Genomic DNA, 22,589 nt, shown 5'->3' with positions numbered 1-22,589 from the left:
ACACCACAAACTTATTTGGAGAATTTATTACCATATCCTTATTTATCCATTATTCTGCAAATTAACTGTAATAAATGGACTGTTTTCAACTAGGCCTGAATTTGCTTTAGACTTTTCATGGTTGCCACAGATAGAAGACCTAGGTCAGCATGTCCTGTTCTTAGAAGTGATTATGGCCACAACCGAGGCGCCAGGCCACCATCCTATCTTATCTATGGCCCTGTACAGATGGCTCCAAGGTGAAGTTGCCTGTGTCTCCTCTGCATCTCCCATTTGGGCAGAACAGAGACCAGGGGTATCTCAGATCAGGAGCTCTGTTAACTCTGACATAGAACTATGGTTGCCATGATAGTGTAGGGTCCTATCTTGTTTTCCTATTAGTATGACGACTTGTTTTTGTACGTATCTAATAGCATAAGAGAGACTATTTTGGGGGGCTGACAAGGAGCGGTATAATGTATGATCAGAACAATTACATTATATAATAATGTATGATCAGAACAATTATGACATTACTCTGTAGGTCTCTGTACTAATACTCTGTTTTGTAGAAGTGATTGTTCCTGTGGAGCCACGTAATTAAACTGATAAAATCAACTGTTATATGAACGACTTTTGAGTCTCTTTTCATAATTGCAAAAAAAATTCCATCTTCCACAAGCTGAAATCCTACATCAAGCAGGAATAGGCATACATTTCACTTTCAAAACTACAGCAGTTGGTCTCAGTTCCCAAACGCTTACAAAGTATGTTTAAAAGAGGTGATGCAACACAGTGGTAAACATGCCCGTCCCAACTTTTTTGAAGTATGTTGCTGGTATCAAATTCAAAATGGGCATGGATTTTTCCAAAAACAATACCATTTCTGAAATACAGCTCAAAACTGTTTACAACATTACCTAAAAATCTTGTTTAAAAGCTTTAATGGTAATGACTAGACTGCTGGTGTGGAATGATCTTCATTGGATCTGATGGTCAGGCTCAGCAGGAGAGAGACTGCAGGTTTTGACTGTCCCCAGGCATCCCTCAAATATCTTTCAATTCACTGAGACTGACAGATATTAAAAGGGGACAGACACCGTCATCTTGCTGAAGCCAAAACTAAAATTGCACTGCTTTATTTTAGCCTTATGCACAAACTCTTGTTGTTACCCCCATAATCTGAGAAAGTGAAATATTACAGTACTTGATATTAAAGGACAAGTCATAACAAGCCAAGTTTATTGATACACTTTGCTACTTACAACTTCAGAGCCATTTTCAGCACAGTTGAAAAACATTTTATGGCAAATAAAAGTGTTTAATAAAATGTTGACAGTGCTGAATAACATTTGAGTCAATCGCTCTTTGATATAGTTGTTGAGTTTCTTCAGTGATGGTTTATAGACGTTTTTAAATCTCACCGCATCTTTGTAGTGAGATTGTGATAACACAGTGATCTGATTGGTTTGTTGCTTAGAGGCCAGTGGTTGCATTTGATTTGGAGGCCCGTTCATTATGCAGAGAGTGTACCTTCAAAGACATCACACACTTTACCTATCCATAACAAGAGCACTTACCACCAACAGTGCAGAAAACCTTGGGTTTTGTTTATTAAAAAAATGTTGGTGATCATCTAGTAAAGCCTTTAATGGTGATTACTGATACAAGCCAAACCATTAATTGAGCCCATCCCAACAGTCAGTAATTTGATTTCTTACTGATATCTTTAATAAAGTAATACAAACATAAAAAGGGATGTGATCATAAACATGATACAAAAGAAAATGCCCAGATATTGCCCAGTCACAGATTATTAAATTGGGTTTACTGATGTTATTAGTGTTGTCACTGTGCAGGCTCCGCCCTCCGCACTGGCAAGGCATGTTTTTGTTGAGGATCTGAAACAAGTCATGAGTAAATAAAGGTAACTAAACTAGCATCTTCCTTGAAAGTATTTGAAAGATAAAGGAACAAGATAAAGGCATACCTGAATCAGCAAGGGCTAGACGACTCAACTCTCTGTCCAGTTCCTCATCTGTGATATTTAAGTGGCTTTGAGGGACTGAGGGTAATGCACTCAGTAGATCAAAATGGGAACCAGATTCCCTGACAGGTGCAAAAGGGTGTGATGGTACTTCAGGTAGAGTGGAAGGCCCATCCAGAATTGGGTTCTCCAATAAAGACCTCAGCTCATCTTCCAGCTCATCAGTGTCTACATCCACTAAACAAATTAAAAAAATTATCAATGAGCATTTGTCAGCTCCTTTAGATACTGCAATTTAATTATGATAGTCTCTGTTTTGCAATACATTTTAGTAGCGGTAAAATAATGGTGCACTACATACTTGAGTTGAGTGCTCCACCAGCCAGGGTTTGGTTCACCTCATCTTGAGTGTCACACATCTGTAATAACAAATAGCAAGAAATAAATTGACTAATTTACCCATGCAACATCTCAAAAAGAGCAACTACATGCAGCTCTAGTGAAGTAGACTGACCACTTGGATTTGATCCAGAAGGCTTTCAGCTTCTTCTACGTTCACATCCCTCAAAGAGAGTCGCAGGGCTGACACTCCAGCCTGATAAGCCTGTACCACCTATAGAGGCACACAGAATGAGTTACACAAAGAGAAAACAAGGCATCATTAAACATGTTGTCCGTTATGCTAGCGGCTTTTCCTTTAATAGTAGCCTAACCATTGATCCAAATCAGTTTCATGGAGGTATGCATTAGATCTTCCTGAGTTATATTGACCACTGGATCAGTTGCCCATTTTTTTGTAAACAAATGTTCTTAAACTGCATAATAGGGCCAGACAAATCCCCTGTGACACACGTGAATGAACAAACAAACAGTGAGGACATGCACTGTCCCCCGTTCCATTTATTCGGTGGGGCACAATTATACTAGTTAGTTACTGTATGGAGACAGTGATAACACAAACAGACCACTAGGGTTGGACAACAGGACAATCATCTATCAATAATTTTAGCCAACATTCATTGTGATGAAATCAACTGTGTCACCATGTCACTATGCCCCAATTTCCCCAAAACTTTTTAAGGCTGTTTCCTACATGTTTATCTAATGCAAAAGAACAATGAAGATGGTAGAACGAGGAGAAATGTATAATGGGGTATAGTTTTCCACCCCCCACTCTTCTCTTTCATGATCATCGATCCAATCCATGAATCTATTAGGCTACTATTCGAAGGCCCTACTTGTTTTTTTTTAAGATAAGCTTATACAATGTATGTATGGACTACAAGAGAAAACAATGTCCTGTCTAAGCTTTCTAAATCATTTTATAGTGCAAAACTTGAAATAAGGCCTACTCCTGTTTAATTATTAGTTTGATACTGTAGAATTACATCAGAGTTCAGTTCTCACTTAACTAAAGGTAGGCTAGCTTAAGCTGAGTCAGGTTTGGCTAGATTTAGTCAATGTATCAAGTGTACGCTCACCAGTTTGTCTGTCTGTGAGTTTGCTATCCTGTCCAGGATTCCTTTTATGTTCTCCAGCTGGGCATATAAGCGGTCTGTTTTCTTCTCGACTTGCTTTCTCCTTCTCAAACATCTCAGGGCCTGGGGGAGAACAATTTACTGATATTTCCTACAAAGTAAAATGTAATTAAAAGTTCAAGAATTGTAGATCTACCTGTGATTTTTTCCCTTCTTGCACCCACACCCTAGCTTCATCTTTGCACCTACAAACAGCACAATCACAATCAATAGTCGAACATTTAATTTTTCTTTACTGACTGCAGACTACTGAGACATTGCACAAAACAACATTAAACGTGTGTTAGTGACGCACTTCTCTGCTTCCAGACCCAATGCCTCCAACCTCACTTCAAGTAGTCTCTCACTGCGTTTTAACTGGTAGATGCCTATATCCACGTCACTGATTGGAGACACACGGCCCTGTCCGGGCTGAGAAAACTTAACAATCTGTAAAGACAAATACAGAAGAGAGGCAGATGTAACACATGGATAAAGTGTGTGTGGGGGGGATAACAATGTGTATAATAATATTACTGGACATGCAAAATGCTCACTTAAATTAAGGATCCTAACCTTCTCGCCTTCATGAAGTGATAATGTCACCTGCTTCTCCCTCTGCAGCTGTAGCAGAGCCATACAGAGAGTATTCTCATCAACACAGACATTTAGTGACAGTGTCTGAAGCTCCTGGAAGGAGAGTATAGAATGGTTGCCCATCGGGGAGCTCCGATAGAGACTAAGCAATTCTGCTGCCTTCTCCTGGAGGAATACATACAGAAGCAAAAATGTTAGTGTTAAATAGATAAACCCACTATCTAGTTACACTGTGCTCATTTTGAATACATTTATTATACAGTACACACCTTTACCAGGTCGATGACAACAAACAAATCCTCTGAAGTAACCCCATAGTTACCCAGAAAAGTAGAAAAAGTCCATTTTAAAGGCTTCACCAGCAACAGGCCAACACCCCAAGACACCCACCCAGGGTCTACATTTGCTGCAAACTCTGACTCCCTTTGTAGCTGGCCACACCTGAAAGAAAACAGACAATAAAGACAAAGAAAGTGCATTCTTGACTAGGACACCAAGTTCTTTCCTCATGTTTTTACAAGACATTGTACTGAATGCCTACCTGACCATACACTGAATGACAGTTCGCAAACCCAATGGCACAATTCCCTTTCTCCGAAAAATCTTGTGCAGCTCTTGCAAATTAATACAGACGGTTCCACGACTCTTGCATACTTTTAAGATGAGAGATGTCCAGAAATTCATTTTACTGTCCCAATCAGTAGTGTTGACATCACGGTTGTCTTTGAAATCGGAGAAGAAGAAATTCATTCTTTCATCGTCCTCCCACTCCGGTGGTAACGTCACTTCGGTAGACATGTATTCCCAAGGTATGATAGAACCTTCTGTATACAGAAAAGACAGTAATGAGTTAACCGCTAGCCAAGCAAGCTAGGAGGCAACTGTGATAACCAAAACATGTCTGCTCACTGCATCAGAAATATGTTCCGAGACGTGTTCTGAAACACTTCTGGTCACGTGACGCAAGAAGTCTAATAGTGATGTGCAGTCCGTGAACGAATCGTTCGTTTTGAACGAATATTTTTAGTGACTCGGGACTCACGAGACACTTTTTCTAGTGACTCGTTCACTCGAACGTTTGACAGCGGATTTTTACAACATGATCACTTGCTTCATACTCGGTCCTCCAGCTCAGTTCTCCAATGAACGTCTACCTTCGCATAGAAAAATAGATCAAGGCAGGATCATAAATACATGTTTATAACTGATAACTGAACGCCGACTATAATAACTAGTTAGTTGATTACTGATGTCATAATTAAAATATATATATAAATATATGTTTGTAACATAACTGGACACATGGTTGATCTAAAATAATTAGGCTAATGTAGTAGTTGATTGTAATGATAAACACATGAATTCATACACCAAGCATTTGCCTTCGTAAAAAAGACTCGTGAACTGACTCGTTCAGTTTTATCGTTAAATTGAACGATTGTTTCGTTCATTTGAACGGCTGCCAGCGGAGTTCAAACCCAACTGTTGGCTTCAAGCTCAGAAGCCTCTCTGTCCAACTGTTAGTTTTACGTTCTCAAAGAATGGTTGATCAAGAAAGTGGCATTGTAAATACATGTTTGTAACAGATAATAAGACGTATGCCCTACAGTTAATGTAGCATTTGATTTTTGATCAAACAAGTAAAACAAGCGTTTGTAGAAATGCCAGGTAAAGAACATTATGATGATGAGCATTCGTCTGGCTGTAGGCATTATGGGGGGCATTTGGTTGGCTTAAATATAATTCAATTCAAAGTAAATCAATGTTAGTATTCAGTTCTGTTGAGAAAGTTACAGTTATTAAACGGAATAATTGCATTTATGAAGGGATTCATGTTTTTTCCCTTTGCTGTTTTTTATACAGATTTGTTTAAAAAAAATCGGTTCTACCAACAGCCTATCAGTAATACCCTAACACCAACAACTAATCAGAGTGAATCTCTATCGGGCACTGGGGCGGAACCGCCCGGTAAGTAATTGTAAAACGCTGTAATTGTTTTTTTACTGAAAACATCAGACCTATAGTTCAAATGTAACCAACATAAATTTGTCAAACTACAGTAGCTATCTGGCTAAACATTGCCACCATGCAATCAAAACTAGGAGCACAGAAATGGAAGGACAAATCTAAAACTTCAAAATATGTGGAGCAGTTAAGTAATAGTTGATGTGACTGATTATGAACTGAAAATATGTACCATAATACATTACCTGTGTTGAAAACAAAGGGATTTGAATGTGGCCTAGTTATGAATTAAAACATTAAACAATAAAACGTTCATGACCTGTTTTTTGGACAGTAATATTACTATTTATTTATGTTTTGGCCCGTGGTTTGGGTCCGTTAAATTATGTCCCTGGCCTTTGGATGTCTGTCCATCCCTGCATCACTACGGTCTAAACATTTCTCACGCGATTTTGAACGAAACCAGCAACTGTTGAATATCCACCACTTACCTGTCTCCCGTTTTGAAAACGAGATGGCAATGCCACCAACGTTGAATGTATGAAGAGAACTACACAGTCGTGTACTTACTGAGAGAATTACCTGTGTGCCATTTTTATAGTTTAGTAACTCGTTTTAAAGTAGTTGTTGCAAATCCACAGTTTTCCACAGTAATCTGATGCCTGAGCACAAGCGTCGACGCTTTCAAACAACTAGACCAACCTCTACTCGACCTCTTATTTAGCAAATGCACCACGAAATATTTTCCAACAGTATGTGAAAATACGTCAGTATGAACGTTAAACGTGTGATTTTATTTCTAACCAGCAGATGTCACAGTCGAGTTAATGTTTTGGGTGTTCATAAGGCCTCCACACAAATGTTTCGATTGTCTAAGTGTTTCTGAAAGCGTCACTCTGCCCAACACCTCTAAAACAACAGTTTACTGGACCATAAAGCTAAGCACCGTACGTCCAATTAAACAAGAGTAGTCTATCATATGCGTTCAGAGAGCAACCAACCACCCACTGCCTACTCTACTGACCTTTTGTTTTGATGTTAGCTTGCTAGTAGCTGGCAGCTAACTTCTTCAAGTCAGCGTTGCAGGGTTTCTGCGCATGTCCATAATCGGAGTGCGGACAGTATCGAGGCGTTGAAAGCTGGTGGAAGAGGAAGTCCATGTAGAATTTGAAGCGATTAGCGGTCCTAGAGTTAAGGAGATGACGAGTATCAGAAATATTGGTAGCCTGTATTTCCCTTCGGAGCCTAGCATTTAAGCGGGTAGTATCAAGAGTTTCTTTTGAGGTTGAGGAAATGAAAACCATCCCAGGTGTACCAAAGGGACGTTGGATAAACAAGTTAGTGAATATGTAATAAGGTCTGACCTATTGTTTTTTGAGAGGGGGATCCAGTTGGATCCGGTGCTAATAGATCATTTCTTATTATGTGAGTCTTGTTTATGCACATAATCCAAATAAACACTTGATATTTCGATGTTCATGTGTGTGGAGCAAAATGGGGAATTCATGGCCAACAACACCCGTCCCTTCAATGTAGTTCACCCTTACCACCTTGATCTAATCCATGTTGAAAGATGAAAACTAGCCACACCAATTCTAGTGTTCATTAACTTATTAATGAAAATGTTTTAGTATAAATAGTTCGCTAATGATCTATCCCAGTTACCAATGATTAATTAAGTTATCTAATTTAATGAAGGCATTCAACCAAAAGAACAAATCTATTACTAGCCTAGAAAGCTACTGTGTTGTTAATTATTGGTTGCACAACTAACAAGCTGGAACATAGTAATTGTTTAAATATAATTTGTCTCCAATTTGTCTCCCTACTCATAGGGAGCGAAGTTTGCTTACTATTAGAAACTGTAAGTATGTTTTTACTTCAAAATAGGTCATCCACGTGAATTGTGTAGATCTGCAATAAACATATTTTGGGTGGTGGTGTCTGGTCTACATCTGATCTAGGTCATCTGCGAGTAGAAATAAAATATTTTCTGTTTTGTGAATCCAATTTACCCTGTGGAGATCCAATTTCCCTGTCTGGGTGTATCTTTGTCACCATTTTCACGCCTGTTGAGTTTGCACCCCTGATATTAGGGTTATTGTCATTATTAAGTGATCTCCTAAGATACATTAGCGTTCAAAAGTTTGGGGTCACTTGGAGATGTCCTTGTTTAAAAAAAAAAAAGTGTGTCCATTAAGATAACATCAAATTGAGGACAAATACAGTGTAGACATTTTTAAATGACTATTGTAGCTGGAAACGTAAGATTTTTAATAGAATATTTACGTAGGCGTACATTGGCCCATTATTAGCAATCATTCTAATGGCATGTTGTGTTTGCTAATCCAATTTCATGATTTTAAAAGGCTAATTGAGCAATATAATTCCCTTTTGCAATTATGTTAGCACATTTGAAAACTGTCGTGCTGATTAAAGCATGGTACATAAGAAGTGCCTATCAAGACAATTCCACTCTTTGGGAGGTGCTTCAGGAACCATGGGGTTAAATCACCTGCGTGATGTTGGCCCCCCCCATCCAATGCAAAATAGGCTCAATTGTTTGTGCTCCACTTGTGCTGGTTTGTGCTGTTAAAATTTTTGTTTGTTCTGCTATCATGTTCTGCTATCATTTTATAGATATTAAAGAATATGTTATAGGTCATTCTGAGGTCACTCAGCCCTCCAACATGCTCTAAATTCAACCAAAATAGTCTTGTTTGTTTGTGCTTCATTTGTGCTGTTAAAAGTTTCATTTGTGCTGCTACATAACCTACCTTTCTACTGGATTTCCTCTCTCTCCACTATAGCTCTTTCATTGCTTCTTCAACTGAATTGGTAAGAAAGACAAAAACAAAACTTTAACCGGCACAAAATGACACAAACGGATCACAAACAATTGAACCTATGTTGAGTGAATTTGGAGCATGTTGGGCTGCTGAGTGACCTCAGAATGATCTATAAAATATTCTTTAGGACTAATATCAAAAAAATGACAGCAGCTCAAATGGAGCACAAGCAATTAAAGGTATTTTACCTGTGTAAAGATGGTCCTCCATCCAACGCAAAACTACAAAATAAGCTTAATCGTTTGTGCTGCTATACATTTTTTGATCTTAAAGAATATTTTATAGGTCAAATTAACTCAAAATAGGCTCAGTCGTTTGTGCTCCACTTGTGCGGATAAAGGTTTGTTTTTGCAACTGCCTTTCTTACCGAAAATGACAGAGCTTTAGTGGAAAGCCAGTGCACTATTCAGTAGGAATGTAGGTTATGTAGCAAAAACTGTAGCAGCACAAACAAAACTTTTAGCGGCACAAACGGAGGACAAATAATTGAGCCTATTTTGAGGCAATTTAGAGCAGGTTGGGGGGCTGTTGACACGATCACCTACAATTAAATGTCTAATAATATATATAAAACGCTGCATCAACACAAACAATACTTTTAACAGCACAAACCAGCACAAAACGAAGCACAAACAAACCAGACTATTTTGGGTGAATTCAGAGGATATTGAGGGGCTGAGTGTCTTCAGAATGACCTATACAATTTTATTTAATTTCAAAAAAAAAAATGACAGTAGCACAAACGAAAATGTTAACAGGACAAGCGGAGCACAATCGATTAAGCCTATTTTGAGTCAATTTGGAGCATGTTTGGGGGCTGAGTGACGTCATCGCCTATAATTGTCTAATATAATATGCAACACAAACGAAACTTTTAACGGCACAGTCTAACCTCAAACAAACAAGCCTCTTTTTGTTGAATTTGGAGCATGTTGGGGGGCTGAGTGACCTCAGAATCACCTATAAAATATTATTTAATATCTATAAAAGGATAGCAGCACAAAATAAACTTTTTACTTTTAACTAATCAATTTTACTTTGCTCTAATCAGCACACATTTTCAAAGTTTTGCAAGTTTTGCATTGGGTAGGGGGCCAGTTTCACGCCAGTGGTGAATCTCTTCAGATTATTTCAACAAATTGACAATTAAAATACCAATTGTATGCCAAAGGCCTGCAAGGCTATAATTGCTGCAAATGGACACGTTTTTGATGAAATCAAAGTTTGAATTTTATTTAAATTTTATTTAAATAGAAAATCATTATTTTCAAACTTGTCAATACTATATTTTCTATTCATTTTGCTATATTTCCTATTCAAGCTCATTTCATGTACAGTGGGGCAAAAAAGTATTTAGTCAGCCACCAATGGGTACACTTCAACTATGAGAGACAAAATGAGAAAAAGAAATCCAGAAAATCACATTGTAGGATTTTTAATGAATTTATTGGTAAATGATGGTGGAAAATGTTGCTGGTATTTTGGGCCATTCTTCCATGCAGATCTCCTCTAGAGCAGTGATGTTTTGGGGCTGTCGCTGGGCAACACAGACTTTCAACTCCTTCCAAAGAATTTCTATGGGGTTGAGATCTGGTGACTGGCTAGGCCACTCCAGGACCTTGAAATGCTTCTTATGAAGCCACTCCTTTGTTGCCTGGGCGGTGTTTGGGATCAGTGTCATGCTGAAAGACCCAGCCACGTTTCATCTTCAATGCCCTTGCTGATGGAAGGAGGTTTTCACTCAATCTCACAATACATGGCCCAATTCATTCTTTCCTTTACACGGATCAGTCGTCCTGGTCCCTTTGCAGAAAAACAGCCCCAAAGCATGATGTTTCCACCCCATGCTTCACAGTAGGTATGGTGTTCTTTGGATGCAACTCAGCATTCTTTCTCCTCCAAACACGATGAGTTGAGTTTTTACCAACAAGTTCTATTTTGGTTTCATCTGACCATATGACATTCTCCCAATCCTCTTCTGGATCATCCAAATGCTCTCTAGCAAACCTCAGATGGGCCTGGACATGTACTGGCTTAGGCAGGGGGACATGTCTGGCACTGCAGGATTTGAGTCCCTGGCGGCGTAGTGTGTTACTGATGGTAGCCTTTGTTACTTTGGTCCCAGCTCTCTGCAGGTCATTCACTAGGTCCCCCCCGTGTGGTTCTGGGATTTTTGCTCACCGTTCTTTTGATCATTTTGACCCCACGGGGTGAGATCTTGCGTGGAGCCCCGGATCGAGGGAAATTATCAGTGGTATTGTATGTCTTCCATTTTCTTATAATTGCTCCCACAGTTGATTTCTTCACACCAAGCTGCTTTCCTATTGCAGATTCAGTCTTCCCAGCCTGGTGCAGGTCTACAATTTTGTTTCTGGTGTCCTTTGACAGCTCTTTGGTCTTGGCCATAGTGGAGTTTGGAGTGTGACTGTTTGAGGTTGTGGACAGGTGTCTTTTATACTGATAACAAGTTCAAACAGGTGCCATTAATACAGGTAACGAGTGGAGGACAGAGGAGCCTCTTAAAGAAGTTACAGGTCGGTGAGAGCCAGACATCTTGCTTGTTTGTAGGTGACCAAATACTTATTTTACAGAGGAATTTACCAATAAATTCATTAAAAATCTTTTTTTTTTCTCATTATGTCTCATAGTTGAAGTGTACCTATGATGAAAATTACAGGCCTCTCTCATCTTTTTAAGTAGGAGAAGCTGTACAATTGGTGGCTGACTAAATACTTTTTTGTAATTTTTAAGTGATACCAAACTTTTGAACTGTAGTGTAAGTGGAGTCACAGACTCACAGACTTTCTATAGCAATTGTGTACAGTGATTAGAGAAGTTTGACAAAACATTCAAATTGTATTCAGTTTGCAGCATTTATTTAGGGAAATAGGTGTAGGTACATTCTTTTTGGGAAAAAAATATTGGTATCAATCATGAACAAACATAGAGAAATGTATAACAAAACTATTGCTCATCCAGTAACAAAACCTATTTTATAAAATATAAATTACATGCTGAAGCATTGAACAAAATATCTTATAATTTTGTTAATCTATAGTGCAAAAGTCCATTAACTCCATTCCATATTAGAACAGTGACACAACATTTGTTGTTTTTTCTTTGTTGGATTTGAAATTATACAATGACAGTGGGGTTAAAGTACATCCATGTAGGTCAAACTATTTAGTAAAGTGCATCCATATAGGTCAAACTATATACAGCACATTTGGTACATACAGCTCCGGACCACTGCACCTTTTTCTTTCCTTTCCAAAAATGTTGAAAAGCAAGGTTTTGAGTGTGGAACAAAAGGGTTAAAATGAATAGACCACTGCAAATTTAATGCTTCTGTTCCTCACTCCAAACCTTCATTTTTTACTTTTTTGGAAAGGAAAGAAAAAGGTGCATTTAAGGTTACTAAATGTATTTGGACAAAAAAACGCTGCTGAAGCAGGTGTGTATGTTTGCACTATTAGTACATGCATAAGAGACCTGTTAATGTCTAGTCTTGATTCTAGGCTTTGCATTTGTAGTCGGTTGCTGCTGTGTGACATCACAAGAACCAAAGAATATTCAATGCATGGCCATCATAATGCAAATACATCTGAATAAATCAGAGACATAGGTATAAAATTTGACATGCCAAAATCTGCTTTTTTATACATTTAGAGGAAGATAGAAAACAATGGCTAGCTCAGCAATGGTAAATGATCTGCTGGACCAAGGAAGACATCTACAAGGGATGACCGAATCCTCACCATAATGAAGAAAATGCCTACAAAGAACAGTTCAATAGATCAGGAACCCTCCAGGTAGGCGTGGATGTGTCAGTCACAACCCTTCGCAGAAGACTTCACTAGCTGAATTACAGAGGCTGGACTGCAAGACGCAAAAACATTTCGTTAACCTCAAATACAGGATGGCCTAAAAATACAAACACATGCCTACATAGGTTCTGAAAAAGGAATTGATGAGACAAATATAAACATGTACCAGAGTGAAGGTAAAAGGAAATTGTGTTTTTGTTTGTCTGCGCAGAACCACCGAAATGTGTTAAAACTCCTTGGAAAGCAGTTCTCCATGCAGCAGGACAATGACTGCAAACATACTGATAAAGCAACAAGATGTTTCTCATGGCCAAAAAGTGAAATTTTCTTGGTTGGGTATATCAATAACCTGATCTGAATCCAACTGAGCATAAGGCAAGGCTAAAAGGCAAAAATGCCTTGAAACAAACAGGAACTGAAGATGGCTTCAATACAGGCCCGGCAGGCCATCACCAGGGAAGTTACCCAGAGTCGGGTGAGTCGCAGTCATCAATTGCAAAGTATTTGCAACAAAGCAGTCAATTTAACAACTTTAAGATTGTTTATTTGTCCAAATATTTTTGATCCCCTAAAATGGGGTTGAATATTTGTGCAACAACTGTTATAAATACTACAATACTCACAATTTATGAATGGAAAGAATTAAAGCTGTCGGTCTGTACTTCAAACTCCTAGTCAGTTCTTTCAATTCAAATCCAGTGTGCTGGAGTGCAGAAGCAAAACTTAAAAACATGTCACTGTCTAAATACCTGTACATTTGGTGTAAATTCTGAATTACTTTCCTATATTTTTATTTGTGAATGAAAGGATTTCATGATAGTCAATAAAAAACGGTGTAGTAGATGTTTTTACTACCTGCTGTTTCTTATACTGTATTTTTGTACTGTATATGCACTGGCACCTATTATTATATTTTATACATTGACTTCATCAATTAAAGTAGTGAAGTTACAGAGTGATTTGACACCATTTGATGATATGTTTTGTCATTACACATCCAGTTTTAATTAGTTTAATCAAAGTCAACTAAAGATATCATGCATTTCCGGTTTATTAGTACTCATTCTTCAGAAATTGTTATTTAGTCACATGGCTTAGATTTGTTGTTTTTTCCATAAGGACAGCACAGACAAATTAGTTAAGGTAACACCTTATTTTGAGAGTCCTGAAAGTGTGCCTGTAGATGCTCTACAGATTGTCTACTGACTATCTATAACATTTTAACTAACTATCTGCTAACCCTGACCCATACGTATGTCCTAACCCTAACCTTTATTCTATCCCTTACCATAAACCGTATTCTAAACCTAACCTTAAGCTTAGCAAACAGTTGTTTATCAACCATTTGTTTAAAGTATGTTGATAGTAATATTATCTATAGAACATCTATAGAGGGAAATTGGGACTCTAAATATAAAGTGTAACCTAAGTTCACTTATAGAATCTGACTGGGATAGTTTATCTAGCACTAAGATCCACTATTAGGTGCTGGTAGGCCAGTGTGTTGCCTTTGAAGCTGGCTGCCAGTAGGATATCTTTGTTGTCCACAGACACCAAGCTGAAGGCCCGGGGCGCTCTCATGTTGAGCTCCTGGAACGGCTGGAAGCGGTGTGTGAGGTCATCCCACAGGTAGACTTGAGAGAAGGAGAAATCACTCCCGAGAAGGAGATACTGACGAGGACCAACAGTGAATGGATACACAACCATGGAGCCACGTGAGGGCAGGGTTTGAATCTCAACATAGCGCTGCCCCTCCCAGCGGAGAATCTTGGAATCGCCAATGAAGCGTGTAAGGCAGAGGTAGAGAACCTTGCGTATCCAAAAATGCTTGACCATCTGGACGTCGGCAGTCTCGGTAATTTGGGAATAGAAGGCAAACTGCCGCAGACTGCGGTTCCACTGATAAACCATAGGGGGCTGGGAGGCACTGGATAGAATGAGACGCTGCTTCCCCTCCACATCTAGGAACTCCACATGGGTGTCACGATGCCAGGGATGAAGGGATTGGTGGGAGTAGAAACCATTGCTGTTCCAGCGATATATGCTTGTAGATCCTGCCTTGGAACTGTCTGCCACTGCAAAGTACCACTCATCATCCAGCTGAAAGGTCTCAACAAAGTTGGGTTTTCTCACACGTGTGGTGTCAATGTCCTGGATTTTTACAAATCGCTGTGGGTCCTCTTCCCATCTGTAAATGAGGTGTAAATAAGGTCAGTCATCTCTAAGTCCTAATTATAAACTTTGCTTAACGTTTTTTTTGCTGCAATGTGAATGTCAACATGAAAAGTATGTGAAATAGTAATAGTCTAACTTGTAAATGTGGGATCCACCGAATAGTTGAGCCACAACCATGTAAAGGGTGTTGTTTATTACCACAGGCTTGCAGTACACAGCAGATCGAGCTATGAGAAAGACACGTGAAGAATAGTCACTGTATACTTTAAATGTGAATTTGCAAAAAAAAATACAGTGTGACATCTGTTTGTCTATAATGTATTGTTGTTGTTGTTTTTTACATAATAATTACTTTTAGAAGGAATAAATGACAGCAGAAACATACATGTTATGTTATGGTACCTCCGGAAAACCATTTCCACATGATTCCACATATACAGTGTGCAGAACCCAGAATCAGGCTGGGCAAAGGCCACAAATTGATCACCATTGAATTCATAGGACTCCACTGACACAGACTGGAATGGAAAAGTCTCATAAACTGCAAAGTCTGCAGAGGAAAAGAGAGAAGGATTATCCATCTGAAATTTAAGTGCATTGCTGTCGAAATTAGTCAATTTCAAGTTGATTTGGGACTAACCTGCACTGATACAGTTGAAGTCTCGTGGGGTGAGATCATGGATTCTGCGGCCTTGGAACTCAAATGGGCTGGCGCAGTAGATGGCTGGGACAGAGGTGTTAGTCTGCTCCATCCAGTCTATGAGCCACTTGATTTTACAGTCACAGCGGAAGGAGTTACCTCTTAGGTCTCTGGTTAACACATAGAGAAATTGAATGATTGTTCATACATGAAACAGTTCTTAGAAAACGACTAGTAGTAAGGATTCTCTGAGACATTGTGAGTAAAGTTGGAATAAAGGGGTGATGATATGGTGATTAAAAAGGTAACATCTGATTAAACCTACAGTTATAAGGGTACTATGTTCTCTTACAAAAAGTACTTACAAATCTGTCAGGGTGTCAAGATGTTTGAAGATTTCTCTTGGAAGTAGCTGCAAGTTATTATTTGACAGGGAACTACGAGAGATGGAACAGGAATTTGAAAAAGTTAAGACTGTCCTAACATATTCTTCCATTGATATTTACAGAGCAGCAGAAAGTGTACTCACAGATGAGTCAAGGATTTAAGCCCTCTAAAAGTATGCTTTGACAGGGCGTGGATGTCATTGTTCTCTACAAATCTGATGGGCATAAAAAAGAGACATACAATATTTCTTGGTCAAAAAAAAAAAAAGAAATGTTGAAACACATGTTAAGACTGTAAGAAATCTGTTTACCATGGGTAATCCTATGACCCAGTAAAAGATGTTTGTACAGTATTTGTATTACTTGATCTCTATATTCTGTAGAATGCTATTTATTCTTAACTTTGCTTCAGATTCAGTTTTCATGTAGCTACCACCCAAGGCTTTCTGAATCTTAAGCAGATGGGCCTGGGCCTTGCTGGACAGACTGCAGTAGGAGTGCCACTGACCTTGAGAGTAGAGATAAAGGGAGGGGGAGGGGATCTGGGGATAGCCATTCAGTGGCTTTGAAAGTGTTCAAAACAAAACATTAACTATTCTTCCATCTGCTCAAGTTAACATAAAAGCTGCGCAGCTTGGGTATACTTAAAACCAAGTACTGATTGAGCTCTGTATATATAATATAATCTGTGCACCATTTCACAAATCTAACAGTTCATGTTATTGTCTGAAGTTAGACAATAATAATCAAGCAATATAGTTTTGTGCTTCCTATGGTACACAATCAGTGCTACCGATGTTAAACAAATGACAATCATGATTAATCTCTACAAATCAGTGTCCATGTGCTAATTTCTCAACTTAACACACCTATTAGCAATAGAGAAACATGTCCTTAATTTGTGATGATACTGTAACTTTTATATTTTTGGAATGCAATTGTAAAAGATGATAATTGAATACAGGTGCATGTTTTGTACTGTGAGCTCAGCAAGCCTGCACTGGGTATGGATATACGAGTTCATTAGCATTCACAGTGAGGAGCCATCGTGGGCAGGGTTGGCTGGGCAATGCAGAGTCCTGGGGTAGGGTTGCAGCCAGAACCACACAATCACGTAATGGAGCCTAATGCATTGCTTCCATGAAAAAGCAGCAAATGCAATAAGATGAACAACCTCATCTTTCTCGGTACCTAACATGCTATCAATAAACAAAATGACATGTTCAGATTTATCAGGCCCAACTAAAGCTAGAAGAGTATGTTCTATGGAAGGAGGAGGAGATTCAATGCAAGTTTATTGATATTGCGATCCTTGTCTAATTAAAGACTGGACACCATAGGCATATTACATTGTAACACCACTCCTTTATACTTTTGACATAGTGGGACACTTACAAGTACTGCAGGTGTGACAGACCGGCAAAGGCATCATCAGCTACCACAGTGAAGGTGTTGGAGTTCAGCAGACTGCATAGGGGGAGAGAAAGAGACCAATTTCAAATGTTTGACTTCCCACAATGTCCTGAAAGATACTACTAGAAAGGTTAAAACACCCTAACGTTGGATGTCTTATGGGTGAGTAGCTCAAATGGCTGCAACACCGTTACTTCCTCAGAAATTAAAAAGCTTAGGGAACATGCTGGCCATCTCTGTTTATGGCAATGACTTTCACAGTCTGAGACACATACATTATATATTTTTTGGACTCATCAGCAGGTTTTTTCTGAAACAGCGCTACACAAACATGACTCAACCTGACAGTTGAACATACAAACTCATAAATACAGCTCTGGATAAAATTAAGTGACCACTGCACCTTTTTCTTTCCTTTCCAAAATAGTTGAAAAGCAAACTCCCTGGAAACTCTCTGGAATACTGGGAAGTTTTTTTTTTCTTTCTATGATGCAAAGCCAAGACAATGTGTATGATATCACTTAAAATAATTCCATATGTTTATTCAGTAAATATTTCTAATTATGGGAAAAGAAGGACCTAGACTTCTATAAATTAGATGTCTATGCTCTTATTATCCACTTAAATTGAGACACAAACCAGTACTGTACATGCATACATTTGGGACTAACCTGTACTGTATACTTGATTTACAATTGATTATAACTGAAAAGAACAGCATCTTCAGAATATTTTCATCTTCAGAATATTTTCTCCATACACAATACGTCATTTGAATGAATGAGAGGAAGTGTTACACTATAGCATTTCAAAGAACAGATGAACTATTCAACATAGTATGGGTCCGTTTTAATATGATTTCAAACCACAAAATATATATATACACACACACACACACACATACATACACACACACACACACATACATACACACACACACACATACTATTGAATCTGCGTAGACAGATAACCAATTGTTTCAACAAAAGAGAATAGATGTGAGTCAGTTGTTGGTGATGACACTGATACAGAGCGAGCCACTTTACTCTCTCTACTGCCATGTAACCTCTATTTTCCATAACAGAGCAATGCAGTGTTCATTTGTTTTTTCAATTTGTAATTTACTGTAGGTGAAAAAGCACAGTGCACTTGTCACTCGTGTGACAGATGAAAATATCTGTTCAAAATATTGCCCTTGAATATTTTCATAAACTGAGTCATTTCAAGACCAGGGTTTGAATCCTGTTAGCGGATTATCCCAGGGTTCCCGCAGAGGGCGGTGCATTTGGCCCTAGAACATCTGGGTTTGAAGTGTTTGGTTGGCCTGCCTCATTGCTGTCCAGTGACTCTGTTGTTGTATCGTGGCACCAGTGAGATCAGTCAAGGTAGAAGACCGGGGAGTGCATTCCCTCTGATACCTAAGGTTTACAGGTCTAGACTTCCTGGTACAGTGATTAGTGTAATAAGAACCAGAATGTCATCATATTTGCTTTGTAGGATATATATCTCTACATCAACTTTCCCGGGACCACTGGAAGGTAGGGCGTAGTTTAGGAAATGTGGAAAGACAAATGGGGTGTAAGTAATTTTTTTTTTTTTATATTTCCAGTAGCCTTGAATGACAACTGTACCACAAAGCCTTGCAGAGGTGGAATAGTTTATACACATCTATGAACACCTTTCCCAGGATATTTCTAACACTTGCGAAAAGCAGTAACTTAACCTAGCCATCCAATTTACTGCTGCATGTATTAACCTGATTTTAGTTTCCAACTAAACAACTGATGTGATTGGTCTAGCTGAATTATTGTATAGAAGATGTCTTGGAGACATCTTAATTGGAAGTTTAAGGATAGAATGATAGTATGATATGCAATACCTACAGGAACTGCAGCAGATGCAGGTGGGAGAAGGCCCCCTCTGGGATTGTAGTGAAGGCTGCATTCACCATTGTCCTGAGGAGTACAGACTTTATCAATTAACATTCAGACTTTATCAATTTACATTGAGTCAGTGTCAGCAGTCAGATCATATAAAAAGTGTTGCTACAAGCTAAAATGGATTTTATGTATGTTTCTAGTCAGCCACAGGGTTTTCTGAAGTCTTTCTTACTATTTACATTTCAGGTAGCAAGACATTGTCTTTAAAGTAGGAAGTTTTTTGTTCTCACAGTTTAAAGTCTTAGTCACTTTTTTTTCAAATCTCTTTTTTCAAACAAATATTATTCTAAAAGCTATTTCAATTTTAAATGTATTGTTCAACAAGCTGTTTTAGCTTTAAACCACTATATCACATTAGCTAAATAATATGTTTCACATATGGAAATCCGATATGTATTTCACATACAGAAATCACGTATGCAGCTTCACATGTGAAAAACAATCATGTGAAATCTTTATTTTTTAAAATGGTACATTTGTAATTATTTTATTTTTACATTTTATCCGATAATTCTTTTCAGTTTTTCTCCCCTCCCTAATGTTGTGATGTCCAATTTACAATTATGTCATTGCCTCATCACTGCAACTCATCAGCAGGTTCAGCAGAATTGAACATGAAGATATGTGTGAGCCAATTCACAACCATTAATTCACAAAATGTTTCACTTTGTCTGACCTGGGATTTGATGTAACAAACTTTTGGTCAGTGATCAGTGACCCAAACCACTAGGCATCTGATTTTAGCATTCCTTTTTAAATCATGTGTTATGTGTTAACATGTCAACTCAATATTTAACTTCCATCTTAAATTTAAGCGCAACATGTAAATGTGAAAGAATATGTGATTGTATCAGAGGAGTTTTTGTATTTGTAAAAAGGCATTAATTAATGTGTGAACTACCCAACTAACCTTCATATGGTTACTATCCCTTGAGGTACACGCAGGTCTTTTGCTGTGATGTGTGTATCTATTGTGTCTTGCATATTGGCTATGGCACGTACAATTGCTCTAGTCTAATCAATAGTTTTTGCTGGCTTCAGCTGACTTCTGTCCAAGAATGAAGAGCAGCTGAAGCACATACAAAACACACAACCATTTGTCATTTTTTATGTATTTAATGGCTGTCCCAGTCCTGTCCATCAGAACACAAGGCCATGACGAACCTGCTTTTTTCTTATCTATAAAATATATCAGACCTACATTCTTGAGGAGTAAAAAAACTATTGTTCTCACCTCAGAATTACATTTTAGGTATGTCCTACCTTTTTCAATTAAGCTTTTAATAAGCAGACAATTTGTTTTATTTTTTTTTATTTTTGTAAAACCCCTAGGAGCTTGAAATTCATTGTTTGACAACAGACTAGGCCATGAGAGATTGTCATCATTAAAGAATATACATGGCACTACAGATTATGAATCTAACAGGTCTTCATGAACAACAGCTGGTTTTATCATTTCAGAGTCAAATCTAAGGAATAGAAATGCAAACAGAGATTATACAGGAACAGACACACAAATTGATCTGTGTTGTACTCACAGGGAGATGATCCCAGGAGGAAAGGTCTTGGGGATAGCCTTGGTATCCACACAGAAGGCACTGTCTTTGGTGCAGGAGCAGGTGGTAGGACAGCGGGGTATTTTGGTGACCCTCTTGGCCCTCATCTCCCCCACCAAGCAAAGAAGCAGACATAGATTTGCCAATAGCCTCAGCCATCCTGTTACCTTTCTTGATCCAGCATCAAGCATATTTCTTCTGCAGATGTACAGGCACTATTGACAAAGAATGCTGAGGCTCCAGAACTACTGCTTTCGTTTCAAGAAATATTAAATAAGCAGAAATCTTTTGGTTACCTTGGAGCAGCAGCACTAATGATGAGCTATTGAAAGACTGAACATTTGGAGAGAGAGAGAGACAGAGAGGCAGCGCAAAAGAGAGAACAACAGTACAAGAGAATCAGAGCTGGGGAGGGGGCAGTCCCTGATATCTTCAATGTGTGTGTGTGTGTTCTGCAGCTTGCCTGGATGTGTGTTCTCCCTAGAGCTGCTGTCTGAGCACTGACTGGGAGCAAATGCAGCAATTCCCCACGCTAGGTCCTACACGCTGCACAGAGCCGCTGACTCTGAATTATTTACTATTGCACAGAGAAGCCTTAAAATTATGGACATGGAGGTAGCCAGGCAGGGGGAGAAACAAGGCAGTAGCTGATGTTAGACCAGGCAGGAATTGAATGTCAGGGTGCTCTGGGGGTTTTCACACTTAGATATACAGATTTCAGACATACAGATCTCTCTCTCTGTCAAAGAAATGAAAGAAAGAGGAGGCTCTAAAAAGGAAAATAAATAGGCCACATGCTATAATCCACAAAGGTGGCAGAGATTTAACAGTCCTGAACACATTTCACCACTTTTGTGTTTTATAACAATGTGGAAAATATGGAAGACTAAATCACATCCCCACTAGGTGGAGCTATTGGACATATGATGGCTCCAGCTGCTAGTAGTTTGGTTGCAACCATAAGAGGGGATCAGAGATGCTTGCAGTGCCAGGCACAACAAGCTTTTCTACACAATAACACTGTTGTCACGAGCAGATTGCAAACAACTTTCAATTTGCTTTCTACCGTTAGTATGTAGCCTATGTCTTAACACATTGCTCTGTTAGGCTTACACTTTTATTGTGTATTTCTTCAAGTAAAAGACAAAGGTCATAGTTTTCTGAGGAGGGGAAACATGACCATGTTGCTCTAAAGATCAGCGTTTTGCTAGATTGATGAATGCAGTCAACATTAATGGCACGTATAATTGCGAAACTGTAAAGCACTTAAAATGTTTGGTTACTTTAATAGGTTATTAAACTATAAAGAATATGTTATTGCAAAATGTTGACAATTACATAGTTGTTGTAATAACAAAATGTTGTAATAACATATTGTGAATTATTTTGTCAGAAATGTATTAAAATAGTAATATGTTATTTCACAGTGACTTTTCTACCGAAACCAAGTTGTGGAATGCAGTCAGTTGTAGTTTTAATTATATAATCCCAAAACAAAACGTGTGTAATTTGGTAAACTGGTTGGTAAAAGGGGCCATATGTAACATATTTACTGTACTAATAGCAGAAATACAAGCGTAAATGACCAGAAGACATCTGCAGTTCAATGACTCAAGTTAATGTTTCAAATATGTATTCTTACACATTGTCTGGAGTGCCTGAGATATTCCCCATTTAACCTTTCTTACTGTTCTGTCTATCAGTTTGCATTAACATGCAGTGTCCTCATACTTGGTTCATTCCCCGCCCCCTAAACCA

The 22,589-nt window shown here is 38.4% G+C and overlaps 2 protein-coding genes across 5 annotated transcripts; both read right to left on the bottom strand.

The window, feature by feature from the left end:
- Positions 1-1,198: 1,198 nt before the first annotated feature.
- chmp7 (charged multivesicular body protein 7) lies at positions 1,199-7,175 on the bottom strand. 3 transcript variants are annotated; one of them, XM_010875986.5, is made up of 11 exons: positions 7,070-7,175; positions 4,622-4,904; positions 4,350-4,521; positions 4,060-4,245; positions 3,800-3,933; positions 3,641-3,689; positions 3,448-3,567; positions 2,481-2,579; positions 2,328-2,385; positions 1,970-2,203; positions 1,199-1,880 (listed from the first exon to the last, which is right to left on the bottom strand). In XM_010875986.5, exons 2-11 carry the CDS (start codon positions 4,876-4,878, stop codon positions 1,828-1,830), a joined length of 1,362 nt encoding a protein of 453 aa, XP_010874288.2. In that variant the 5' UTR covers positions 4,879-4,904; positions 7,070-7,175; the 3' UTR covers positions 1,199-1,827. The 3 variants fall into 3 exon arrangements, with proteins under 3 accessions (XP_010874288.2, XP_010874289.2, XP_010874290.2); XM_010875987.5 differs by lacking the exon at positions 7,070-7,175 and adding an exon at positions 6,616-6,795; XM_010875988.5 differs by lacking the exon at positions 7,070-7,175 and adding an exon at positions 6,628-6,795.
- Positions 7,176-13,702: 6,527 nt separating this feature from the next.
- On the bottom strand, positions 13,703-21,277 carry lgi3 (leucine-rich repeat LGI family, member 3). 2 transcript variants are annotated; one of them, XM_010875984.5, is made up of 9 exons: positions 20,814-21,276; positions 19,219-19,290; positions 17,318-17,389; positions 16,066-16,137; positions 15,902-15,973; positions 15,537-15,706; positions 15,282-15,446; positions 15,033-15,123; positions 13,703-14,909 (listed from the first exon to the last, which is right to left on the bottom strand). In XM_010875984.5, the coding sequence occupies exons 1-9, from the start codon at positions 21,020-21,022 to the stop codon at positions 14,180-14,182; spliced, it is 1,653 nt and encodes a 550-aa protein (XP_010874286.1). In that variant the 5' UTR covers positions 21,023-21,276; the 3' UTR covers positions 13,703-14,179. The 2 variants fall into 2 exon arrangements, with proteins under 2 accessions (XP_010874286.1, XP_019907800.1); XM_020052241.3 differs by lacking the exon at positions 16,066-16,137 and having other exon boundaries at positions 20,814-21,277.
- Between the last annotated feature and the right edge of the window lie 1,312 nt (positions 21,278-22,589).

This window comes from Esox lucius, chromosome 13 (genome assembly GCF_011004845.1).
Source record: "Esox lucius isolate fEsoLuc1 chromosome 13, fEsoLuc1.pri, whole genome shotgun sequence".
NCBI classification, from domain to species: domain Eukaryota; kingdom Metazoa; phylum Chordata; class Actinopteri; order Esociformes; family Esocidae; genus Esox; species Esox lucius.
Note: the sequence above shows the minus strand (reverse complement) of the source record. Positions and strands in the feature narration are given on the sequence as shown.